At 33.9% G+C, this 12,841-nt stretch overlaps 1 protein-coding gene across 1 annotated transcript; it reads left to right on the forward strand.

Annotated features, from left to right (window-relative positions):
* Positions 1-3,123: 3,123 nt before the first annotated feature.
* LOC111472202 (transcription factor bHLH30-like) lies at positions 3,124-5,009 on the forward strand. Its single transcript, XM_023117851.1, has 2 exons — positions 3,124-3,825; positions 4,094-5,009. Exons 1-2 carry the CDS (start codon positions 3,337-3,339, stop codon positions 4,565-4,567), a joined length of 963 nt encoding a protein of 320 aa, XP_022973619.1. The 5' UTR covers positions 3,124-3,336; the 3' UTR covers positions 4,568-5,009.
* The last annotated feature ends 7,832 nt before the right edge of the window (positions 5,010-12,841 follow it).

Genomic DNA, 12,841 nt, shown 5'->3' on the forward strand with positions numbered 1-12,841 from the left:
ATTGATTTTGATGTCATCGTTACCCAAGTCGTGGGATATTGTTGTTGTCGCGATCAACAATTCCCAAGAATCTAAGAAATTGAAGTTCGATAAAATCTGAGATGTAGTTCTCAACAAAAGTATTTGCAAACGAGAAACTGAAGATTCATCTGGTAGTGCTCTCAGTGTTGACCAAAGGGGAAGAAGTAAATCAAAAGGCCAAAAAAAAGGTCGATCAAATCAAAGAACCATACAAATTTTCCAAACAGATCAAACGTAACGTGTTGGAGTTGTGAAGAAAAGGGTCACTTTCAGGCAGATTGTACCAGACCAAAGAGGAAGTAGAAACACAAATCAGAGGAGGATGATGATTCTATAAATTCGTAAAATACATGGGGGATGCTCTAATCCTCAGTGTGGATAGTCCAATTGAATCTTGGATTTTGGATTCAAGTGCATCTTTTCATTTGTCTCCAAATAAAGAGTTGTTTAAGAATTTCAAGTCTAAAAATTTCGATAAAGTATATCTTGCCGACAAGAAAGCCTTGAAAATTGAATGAAAGGAGGATATCTGCATAAAAACTCCGGCAGAAAATTAGTGAACATTAAAGGATGTCAAACATATTCCTAGTCTCAAGAAGAACATGATCTCTATTGGTCAATTGGACACCACAGGTTATGCAATAGAGTTTGGGAAGAATTCATGGAAAATTGTGAAGGGTACTATGGTGGTAGCATGTGGCATAAAATTTGAAACTTTATACACCACTGGAGGGTGTATGAACATGCAAATAAGAGTGCTTCAAATTCAAATCTATGGCATAATAGGCTTGGACATATCAGCGTCAAAGAAATGAAGATACTGGCTGCGAAAGAAGTTTTAGAAGGTCTAAAATATGTTGATATGAGTCCTTATGAGAGCTGCGTTATGAGCAAATAGAAACGAGTTAGCTTCACAAAGACTACCAAAGAATTGAAGAAAGTACAATTAGAAATGGTTCACACAGACAAAGTTCTACGTCACCTTCGTAGATGATTTCAGGAAGAAAGTATGGATTTATTTCTTGAAACACAAAACAGATGTGTTTGTCACCTTCAAGAAGTGAAAAAACTAAAGTTGAAAATTAGACTGGCTTGAAAATCAAATGCCTAAGGTCTAACAATGGAGAAGAGTACGACACGTCTAAATAGAAAGCATTTTGTGCATCTGAGTGAATTAGATTAACAAGGATAGTTCTTGATAAAGCAAGAAAAAATGGTGTTGCTAAAAGAATGAACAGAACATTGAACGAGCGGACAAGGAGTATGAGGATTCATTCCGAATTGCCAAAAATATTTTGGGTTGATGCTGTAAATATAGCAGTCTACTTGATCAATAGAAGGCCGTCAATACCCTTGAAGTTTAAGTTGCCAGAAGAAGTATGGACAAGAAAAGAACCCAAGTATTCTCACTTGAGAACTTTTGGTTGCACTGCGTATGTTCGTGTTTATCCAGAAAAGAGCGACAAGCTTGACATTGAGACTACGAAGTGCTACCTCATAGGCTATGATTCTGACATGTTCGGGTACAAGTTTTGGGATGTCAAAAACAAAAAAATCCTGAGACATTGTGACGTGACTTTTGATGAAAATGTCCTATACAAGGATAAAGAAAAGAAATGTTTCAAGGCAACGAAGCAAGTGAGAGTTGAAGTTGAGTTGAAGAAAAATTCACTTAGTGATGTTGTAGTAGATACTCAAGGAACTTTTGAGATTGTTGTTGAGGAACCAGAGGTGGAGCATTTGACACCTGAGCAGGTATGTACCTTCATTACACTATCTATTGTTGATTGATGAAGGGAAACTAAAGCCCTTTGATGAGGTTGTACAGTTGGAAGATACACCCAAGTGGGAGCAAGTCATGGATAATTGGATGTTTAGGGTTCAGAAATGTGTTGTTCTTTTATCTACTAAGGCTAAGTATGTGGGTAATAGACTATCTAGAAGAGTCGGACAAAAAGCAGCATGAGAAGATTCTTTATACATATAGTCAGATGGTGATATGTTTGAATAAGATAGAGGGACTCGCATATTAGTGGAAGATGGTGATATGTTTGAATAAGATAGAGGGTGCAAAGCATCCAGCAAACATGCTCACAAAATGTGTTGATGTTGGAACATTGAGGTTGTGCAAAGCCTCAAAATACAAGGTAAGAATTCTTGAGATATGGAGCTGGATGTCTATTTATAATTTATTGAATTGCTATAGACAATTTATAGTAAAAAGCTAGGAGTGATATACTGTAGATATTTATACCTAGTAGGTGGTTCTTTTTCTCTGTATTTTCTATTGTTGTACATACTTGAATTTACCAATATAAACTTTTAGCCAATATTCATCGTTGCATTTTCTCTTTCTTGTTCTTTGTGTTCATCATGATTGAATGCGTGCATTGTTGTCGATCCTAACATAAGATTTATATTTGCACAATACATACTCAAACAATGCAAGATTCGGGCTTGAACTAAGGTTAGGTCGAGGTGAGTTGGTCAAATGATGAAAGTAACTTGTGGGGGGTTTGTTTGATCTCCTTTGGCCCACACTTAACTCATTTGAGATGCACTTAATAATTAAGGCATTAATAATGTTGTAAAAGTTAGATAGTTTAAAAAATCCCACACTCCTCATGCCTTTTTTTAACTAAAAAAAAGAAAAAGAAAAAGAAAAATAACTTACTTAAACCCAAACTAATTAATTCATCAACTAAAATCCAAAATGTCCATTCAATCATCATCTAAAACATTCATTTTAGTTTTATGAAGTTTATATAGTTCTTGTATTTACAAAACATCAATTTTGATATCTATAATGGTAAAAAGTAACCATTTTTTATCCTTTGATATAAATGCATTACATAGGTATTATTATTTGAATTAAGTGAAGAATCATAATGTTGTTGAAGCATGTTAATCTTACTATCTAGAAAGATGAAGTGGAACAAAAGTGTATTTAATAATGATTATGTAACACAATCGAGAAACCTAAGCTGTGTTTGTGTGTGTACATATTATATATATATATATATATATATAGAGAGAGAGAGAGAGAGAGAGAGAGAGAGAGAGAGAGAGGGGTTTCGGTGTAAAGAAAGAAAGAGAAGTGGACAAAGAATGCCGTAAGAAGAAAGGAAAGGAAAAGGAAAGGGGGCGCCTATGGATGCTGCTGCGTCTATATATTTAGCGTAGTGGAAGGGTTGAAAAACCAAAGCTCCTACCTTTGATCTCAACCAACTCAAACCCATCATCCTTTTCAAACTCCCACTGCCCACGCACCAAGCAGATCTTAATCACAAGGGTAGGGTTTTTTTTTGGGATATTATGAAGGAGGAAGGAGAGTGCTTTCAGGGGTTTCAAGAGCACCTCCTAATGCAACAATTCCAGACTATGCAACAAAACAGCGACGTTTTTGGAGTAGGAGGTGGAGGAGGCTTGATTTTTCCTGAAGTTTCTCCTATGATGTTTACGCCTCCGTGGACCGCGACCACAACCATCCCTCAAGTCCACCACGACCCCTTCATCCCGCCGCCGCCCCCACCTTCCTACGCCAGTTTCTTCAATAGGAGAAATGCTTCTCTGCAGTTCCCTTACGATATTGGGAACAATAGCCTTGGAATTGGGCAGATGGGTCAGCCTGGGTCTGGCCCCTTTGGGCTGCAGGCCGAGCTGAGTAAGATGAGCCCTCAAGAAATAATGGACGCCAAAGCTCTTGCTGCCTCTAAAAGCCATAGTGAAGCTGAGAGACGAAGAAGAGAGAGAATCAATAATCATCTTGCTAAGTTACGAAGCTTACTCCCAAGTACCACCAAAGTAAGTTCTTTTTGTTCCTCAAATTAAACCCAAAAACAAATGGAATCAATTTCTTTACTTCAAAATCACTCCCAAATTGGGCTATTTTTTGTTTTTTATGCTATGGAATTTTCTAAAATCCAAGATTTTTATACATTTTTTTACTTCTTTTTCCACATGCGATATAAAATGGAAGCTCTTATTCAATCAATTTCATTAAAATTGAATGAATTCATGTAATATATTTTTTACTATTCTCAAAGAAATCCTTTTTACAATGTTTTTGCAGACGGACAAGGCATCCTTGCTTGCAGAGGTAATTCAACATGTAAAAGAGCTGAAACGCCAGACGACATTGATAGCTGATGTAAGTCCAGTTCCGACCGAGCTCGATGAGCTATCAGTTGACGTCGATGCATCGGACGAGGACGGTAAGTTCGTGATAAAAGCCTCACTTTGTTGTGAGGACAGGTCTGATCTTCTCCCACAGATCATTAAAACCCTGAAATCCCTCCGCTTGAGAACCCTAAAAGCGGAGATCACGACGCTGGGCGGCCGAGTAAAGAACGTGTTGTTTATCACCGGGGACGACGACTCCTCCAGCGACCAAGAGGAGCCTGAACAGCAGCACCACCAATACAGCATCAGTTCCATTCAGGAAGCCCTAAAGGGCGTGATGGAAAAGGTTTGTAGCGAAGACCAATCATCCTCAGGCAGCATCAAAAGGCAAAGGACCAATAATCACAACAACGTCAATATTTAGGAGGAGAGGTGGGTTTAAGTGTGACATAAAATTATGATATTTGTTAAAATAGTATGTTAAGTGTGTTAGCATTAAGAATGTGACATAAAATTATGATCTTTGTTTTGGTGTGGCTTTCGTATGTACAATTATTATTATTATGTGTACTAGAGAGCAGTGGATGAGAAGGGAATGTAATGATGTTTGTGATGGAAAAGGGTAAGGATCTTTTTCGTGGGGAGGAAACCAAAATATGAGGATCCAAGATGGAAATTTGTGATTTTGAGTATTAGAAGTGAAATGAATGTGTATTGGGGTTACAGAAGGATCTGAGTTTGGTCCCAAATTTGCAGAGAGAGTTTGGGTTTGTTTTGTAGTCAAGTATGTGGCTGGCAGAGAAGCTGCCGTCTCTTTACAGTTTTTATTGGTGGGAATTATGTCATGGATGAGACAATGTTAACGACATCTAGTTTTGTCATATGTTCACAGAATTCTAGTGGACCAACAACCCAACTTTAAATTATTTTGTGTTATTATTGTTGTAGTATGAACATATATATGTATATATGCTTCAATTTATGTATGTTTTCAAACATGTAAGAGATTATGGTTTGAAAAGCTAAGAATACGCTAAAACAATCTATTTCTGCCCTAGATTTGACCACATATAATGATTTTTCTTCCTAAAGTTTTGAATATTGTCATATGAATTTTTTACTTTAAACTCGAAAAAGATTGAATTTTTTTAAATTTTATCTTCGTTAACTTGAATAAGTTAGTAGTGTAATGATCCGACTTTTTAGACTTTGATCAATTGGGGGCTGTCGTTTAGAAATTGCAATATGAAATGTCCAACATATGTCTAAGTTTATTAAGAAAAAATAAAATATTATTTGAAAAACTAATCTAATTCCCATAAACAAAACATCAAAATCATAAAACTCAGTCAACCATCAATCTTTTCTCTCGCATCTTTCCCTTTACTTAAAAACTTTTTAGAAAAAGCGAGTATTTAGAAACACTTCATAAGTAACCTTTAAAATTAGGATTAGATATGCATATACATATACACAACAAAAAAATACAGATGGCACCAAAATATTTCTCAATGGTGATAAAATTCCTAAATTAGAGCACACAGCTCTCAGACAACTTTTATGCACACAGATTTTTAGTTTCACAGAAGATAAAACACAGAACTCTTGGTACAATTCTCATACACACAAATCAATAATTAATTGCACAAAATCAAATAGACCACATAGCCTGTGGTATAATATCATAGATAACTATTTGCACAAAGTTTTGAATCACAGAATTTGTGTAAAAACGTCCCATAATTTCTCAAAATAACATTTCATGTATACACCCATCCCAATAAATTAAAGTATAATAAGGTGCATCCATGAAAATGTTTAAATACAATATATTTGTCTTTAATAAAATGGCAAATATGGTAAGTCGTAATGTAAGACAAAGATATTTGTCTTATAATAAACGGTCAATTATCCTTAACACCCTCGCAAGCTGAGTGTCGAATTTGAATGGATGTGAAGCTTGGATCTGAAAATTTTTAAGAGAGGTCGAGAAATACTTTTCGTGAAGATGTCAGCAACTTGGAGATGAGAAGGTACATATTGTGTGCGAAATTTGCTAGCAATAACAAGTTCTCGAAGGAAATGATAATATAGTTCAACAGGTTTGGCCCGCTTGTGAGAAATGAGATTAGAGCTAAAAAAATAGCACTTTTGTTGTCACATAAGATTAAGGGCTGCTGTGAAATAGGGATCTTGAGGTCATGCAAAAGATGCGTAACCCAAAGAAGTTTAGTAGCAGTCGTGGCAAGAATACGATACTGAGATTCACAACTGGAGCGTGAAACAGTAGGCTTCTTTTTGGCACTCCAAGAAACGAGATTGTTACCAAGATAAATAGAATAGCCGAATGTAGAACGACGAGTATCGGGACAACTAGCACGGTCAACATCTGAATAAGCGACTAGCGTACTAGGAACCATGGATGGACGAAAGGTAAGACCAAAGTGAAGTGTTCCTTTGACATAGCAAAGAATACGTTTGACAGCAAGAAAGTGATTTGCAGTAGGGGCATGCAAGAATTGACGGACAGAATTAACAACATAGGCAATATCTGGACGCGTTGTCAAGTACTGAAGGGCGCCAACAAGAGATCTATAGAGAGTAGGATCAGAGAAAGGAGAACCATCAACAGTAAGGTGTTGAGAAACAACCGTGGGAGTGTGGACTGGTTTGCTATCGAGCAACTGAGCACGAGTAAGAATATCTCGAGCATATTTTAATTGACTAATAAAGAGACTATCAGAAGTGGGTGAAGCTTCAAGACCAAGAAAGTAACTGAGAGAACCCAAATCTTTGGTAGCAAACTCAAAATGAAGCTGTGAGTAAAGCTGTCAATAAGAGATGAGTTGTTGTTAGTAACAATAATGTCATCAACATAAAGAAGTAAATAGAAAATGTTAGATTGCTGATGAAAGACAAAAAGGGACGTGTCAATGCGACTACAAAAAAAACCAAGTGAGAAGAAATGAGCTAAAACGCGGAAACGAGGCGGGAGGAGCTTGCTTTAAGCTATAGAGGGCTTTCTTTAATAGACAAACATGAGTGGAAAATCGAGGATCAATATACCCAGGAGGTTGTTCTATATGAACACGTTCAATAAGAGTTCCATTGAGAAAAACATTCTTGACATCAAGTTGTCGAAGAGGCCATTTATTTGTGACTGCAATAGAAAGCACAACACGGACAGTGGTAGCTTTGACAATCGGACTGAAAGTGTCAGTGTAATCAAGACCAGGAACCTGAGTATAACCTTTGGCAACAAGACGAGCCTTGAAACGCTCGACAGATCCATCAGGCAAATATTTAATTCGAAACACCCATTTAGAGTCCACGATGTTGGTGTTGGTAGGGCAAGGAACCAAAGTCCAAGCATCATTTTGTTGTAAAGCTCGAATTTCTTCATCCATGGTAGCAACCCAAGCAGGATTCTTAGCTGCAAATTTAAATTCTTTTGGCTCAGTGGATGCAAGAAGAGCAGAAAGAAGTCCAGATGAGCTCAAAATATCAATATTTGCTGGATGACAGTCTTGAATATACCAGCTTTGGCTAGTGTGATCATAGGATGAGAGCCCAAAGAAGAGGAATCAACAGTAGGTTCAATAGAGGTCAGATCAGAAGTCGAGGGTGGTAAAGCAGAACCTGCACGAGAAGTATCAACCTGCATAGACTCATCCACAAGGCGAGAACAAATATCACACGGGGATGAACTGGATCGAGGAATGTGCGATGATGAAGTGGTAGGGGGATGAATCAATATGATAAAGATGTGGTTCCAAGAAATTTGAAATATGAAGAGAGGAAAGAGGTTGGGCCTAGGAGCTAGGGATAGCAGGAAAGTGAGTTTCATCAAATTGAGCATGGCGGGTGATATATAGCTTAGTGGTGGCAGGATCAAGACAGCAGAACCCTTTATGAGCAGGACTATAACCCAAAAAATACAAAAAATGCGGTAGGGAGAAAGCTTGTTAGGCATATAATCATGCAAGTAAGGATAAACACGACAACCAAAGGGATGAAAATTGTCATAATGCGGAGAGTAGCCATAGAGGAGTTCAAAAGGTGACTTACCTCCAAGAAGTGGAGTAGGCAACCGATTGATAATATAAGCTGCAGTACTGAAGGCTGTTGGCTTTTTGGCCATTAATCTCAAATTAATTAATTTTAATTAATTAATTAATTGATGTTTTGATAATAACAAATCGACCTTCAATTATTAACCATTCTTAGTATTTTGTCCACAGTGTAAGGTTGGGAATAACAATTTCAACGTCTTCTTTGGTTCACTCAAATTAGAGATAAAAAAAAGAAGTTTCAGTCAAAAAAGATACCCGACGTGATGATGTGGAGGAAAAATTGACATAATGGACCAATCAAATTCAAAACAAGATATCTGACGTGATGATGTGGTGACAAAATTAACATCATGGACCAGCGGCAAAATTGACATCATAGACCAATCAAAGTATGACATTAGTAGAGTAACAAATGGTGGAGTTTTCAACTACATTTATAAAAGTTTCCATTACTTTTAAATTAAAAAAGTATTTGAATTATAAAATCATTTCAATTACATTTATAAAAGTTTTCAAGTGAAAAGAAATTATAAGGATTTCATTTACATTTATGAAAATGAGTTGTTACTCGAAAAAAATATAATGATTTCATTTATGAAAACTAATTATTATTTTTAAAGATTTCATTTATGAAAACTAGTTATTATTTTTAAATGGAAAGAAATTATAATAATTTCATTTACATTTATAAAACTAGTTTTGAGAAAGAAAATTATTTGAATTACAAAATCATTCTAATTTCAATTAGATTTATAAAACTTTTCAATTACTTTTAAAATGTTAATATATTATTACATTTCAATATGTTATATATTTAAAATGTTTTTAATATTTATTTAAAATAATATATATTATATATATTTAAATGAAACATGTAGTCTATAATCTTTTACGATAAATTTAAAAATAAATAAATATTATTTTTCGTGATCCAGTTTCGATTCACGTTTTAGTGGTCCGTATCAATTCCTATTTTTACAACTTCATCACTATTTAAACTATCACCTCTTCATAATTTGTCACAACACAACACACATAACATTTGTTTCCTAGATCTAAACTTTTTTTTAAAAGTCTTGTTGCTCTCTCCAAAGCTTCCAATTCTATTTCTTTTTTTATCTTTGTTTCCTCGATCTAAACTTTTTTTAAAAGCCTCCATTGATGCTCTCTCCAAAGCTTCCAATTCTATTTCTTTTTTTATCTTATTCATGAGAGAGATACTTATTGTATTGGGAGAAAATTGTAAATCTATTAGAGTTGTGGTGTGTTTCTATAAGATTTCAGACAAGTGTACCAATTTGATCCTGAGTCGTGGAAAGGATTGAGTTTGATCTTGAACTCATAAAAAGAGCAGTGTACGGTTTGATCTTAAGCTGTGGAAAAGATCTTGAACTCGTAAAAGGAGCGGTGTAGCGGTTGGACTCTAATCCGAGGAAAGAGTCAAAAAGTTTTGTTCAAATTCCCAAGAGGCGATTGAGAAGTGGAGTAGGTTGAGTTTGACCGAATCACTATAAAACTATGGTGTTATATTTTCTAACCATTTTCTTATTTAAATTCTAAATTTGAAGTTTTATGGCATGTTATAAGTTTTATTCTTATTAAATTTTTTTTTAATAATTACATTGTTGAAACCCTATTCACCCCTTCTAGGGTTGTCATATCGATCCAACAATTGGTATCAGATCAGGTTGCTCTTATTAATTTTTTTTTATAAACTTTATTTTTAGATATTATGGTGAATTTAGTGTTAAAAACGTTTTTTGTGAAGGACAATCAACCTCTAGACCTCCTTATTCTACGTGTTAAAAACGATTTTTGTGAAGGACAATCAACCTCTAGACCTCCTTATTCTGATGGAACAAATTAGACGTATTGGAAAGCTAGAATGAAAATTTATTTGCAATTGATTATGAATTATGGTTGAATGTTAGTTAAAGGTCTTTCATTCTAATAAAAATTGTTAATAACATTGAGGAGCTTAAATTAGAGAATGAATTTGATGAACATGATATAAAAAATGTTCTTTTAATGCTAGTGCGATCAATTATCTTTATTGTACCCTAAGTAATGATGAATTTAAGAAATAGAGTATGTGTGTTGTTCAACATATGAAATTTGGAAAACTCTAGAAGTAACTCACGAGGGAACAAATCAAGTTAAAGAAACAAAAATTAGCATGTTAGCCCATAATAAAATGTATGCAAATAAATCTCTAAGTGATGAAAAAGTAGCAAATTTTTGCTTCATGGCTCAAAGTGACAAAGAGGATGAAGTTGTGGCTCAGGGGAACAAAGAGGATGAAGAAGAGAGGTAATTCTTGAATCTCCTTCTTACAATGAATTATTTAAAGTTTTTGAGGAAATGCAACTTGATTTAGAAAATAATCATCATAATGTTGTAAAATTTGATATACCCTGTGAAAAGCATATAAATGATTGTGATGAGAAAACTGCATTAGTTGATAAAATTAAGTTTCTTGAGCATGATTGTTATGAAAAAGATAAGTTAATTAAATTAATCCAAGCAAAGAAATCAAATACTATACAAGAACTTGGTAAAGCTAAAGAGTCTATTCAAAAGTTAACTATAGGTGCTCTAAAATTAGATAAAATAATTGAAACACGGAAGCCTTGTGGTGATGTCATTATATTGATGAATATTCACTCCTTCAAGTTCTAAAACAATATTTGTTAAACCATCCTCCTTCAAGTTTTAAAACAATATTTGTTAAACCATCCTCATTATGCCTAACACATGCAAATTTGTATCTGAATATGATAAATCTAGATTTGTGTCTATATGTCTTTATTGTGACGTTGAAGGTCATATTTGACCTAATTGCTTTAAAATGAAAAATTTTCAAAACATTACTTCCAAAAGAAAATTTTCTCAAAATATAAATTTAACAATGTTTTAAGAAATCATTTTTCTATTGAAAATAGAATACATAAACTTAGTCTAAGAAATAAATTCCTGCATAATGTTGTTTGTTTCTCCTGTGATAAGTTTTTTTAATATGAATGCAAGCATGATTCCTAAATTTGTGAAAACTAACTTGTTAGGACCCAAACAAGTATGGGTAACAAAAGGTCAATTTTGAATGTCTTTATTTATAGTTTATTTGAAAACCTCCAAAAAAAAAAAAAAAATGAGTAGTATTTGGATAGTGGTTGCTCAAGACACATGACGGGAAACCAATCTAAGTTTGTGAATCTTTCCAAGAAGGATGGCTACTTAGTAACTTTTGGCGATAACAAGAAAGGTAAAATAATTGGTAAGGGTACTATAGGCAATGACTGGTATTCTCTTTGAAAATGTACTTTTAGTTGATGATTTTTGGAGATTTACTTAGTTTTGATGATAAAACATAAAATGATGTTTTGAAAAGATTGGCTAGTTTTGTAAAAAGAGTTCAAAATGAAAAATGTTTTTTTTAATTACTAAAATTAGGAGTGACCATGGAGGAAAATTCCATAGCGTATCATTTGAAATTTTTGTAAAGATAATGGTTTTTATCATGACTTCTCCTCTCCAAGGACTCCTCGACAAAACGGTGTAGTTGAAAGAAAAAAAAATCGTACTTTACAAGAATTTGCTAGATCAATGTTAAATGAATATGATATACCTAAATATTTTTGGGCGTAAGCTGTTAATACCGCTTGTTAGGTTTCAAATAAAGTTGCCGTTAATACCGTTCGTTATGTTTCAAATAGAGTTTTAATTAGACCCTATCTAAATAAAACTTCTTATGAACTTTGTCGTAATAAAATTTGAAATATTGGGCATTTCAAAGTTTTTGGTTGCAAATGTTTTATTTTGAACCACAAATAAAAGCTATAAAAATTTGATTCTAAGACGGATATTGGTATTTTTCTTGGTTATTATCTATTAGTAAAGCTTATATAGTTTTTAATTGATGAACTTTAATTACAGAAGAATCTATGCATGTGGTATTTGATGAATCTTGTAATGATATTTCAAATGAGTTTATTTATATGGATGATTTAGAAAGAAATTTGAGAGATTTAACTCTCAAACTCTTTCAAGTTAAATGAAAAGAGGAATAAAGTTATTCATCAGTGCCAAAAGTATGGAGGTATGCCTCATCTCATCTTAAGGACTTGATTATTGGTGAATCCGAACAAGGTGTGAAAATTCGTTCCTCTATTAATTTATTTAATAATCTTGCTTTTGTTTCTCAAATTGAACCAAAAATTCTTAAGGATGCCGAAAATGATGAGTTTTGAATTTTAGCTATGGAAGAAGAACTAAATCAATTTGAAAGGAATAAAGTTTGGGAATTAGTCCCTAGACCCTCTAATATTTCCATTATTGGAACTAAATAGGTTTTTAGAAATAAAATTGATGAAAATGGGAATATTAGTAGAAATAAAGCTAGACTTATAGCTCAAGGTTATTGTCAGGAGGAAGATATAGACTATGAAGAAACTTTTGCACCCGTTGCTAGATTAGAAGCTATTAGAATGTTACTTGCATTTGCTTCTTACAAAATTTTTATATTATATCAAATGGATGTGAAAAATGCGTTCTTAAATAGTTATATTATGGAGGAAGTTTATGTAAAACACTTCAGGGATTTGAAAATTTTGATTTTCCACATCATG

This window comes from Cucurbita maxima, unplaced genomic scaffold (genome assembly GCF_002738345.1).
Source record: "Cucurbita maxima cultivar Rimu unplaced genomic scaffold, Cmax_1.0 Cma_Scf00067, whole genome shotgun sequence".
Taxonomy (NCBI): domain Eukaryota; kingdom Viridiplantae; phylum Streptophyta; class Magnoliopsida; order Cucurbitales; family Cucurbitaceae; genus Cucurbita; species Cucurbita maxima.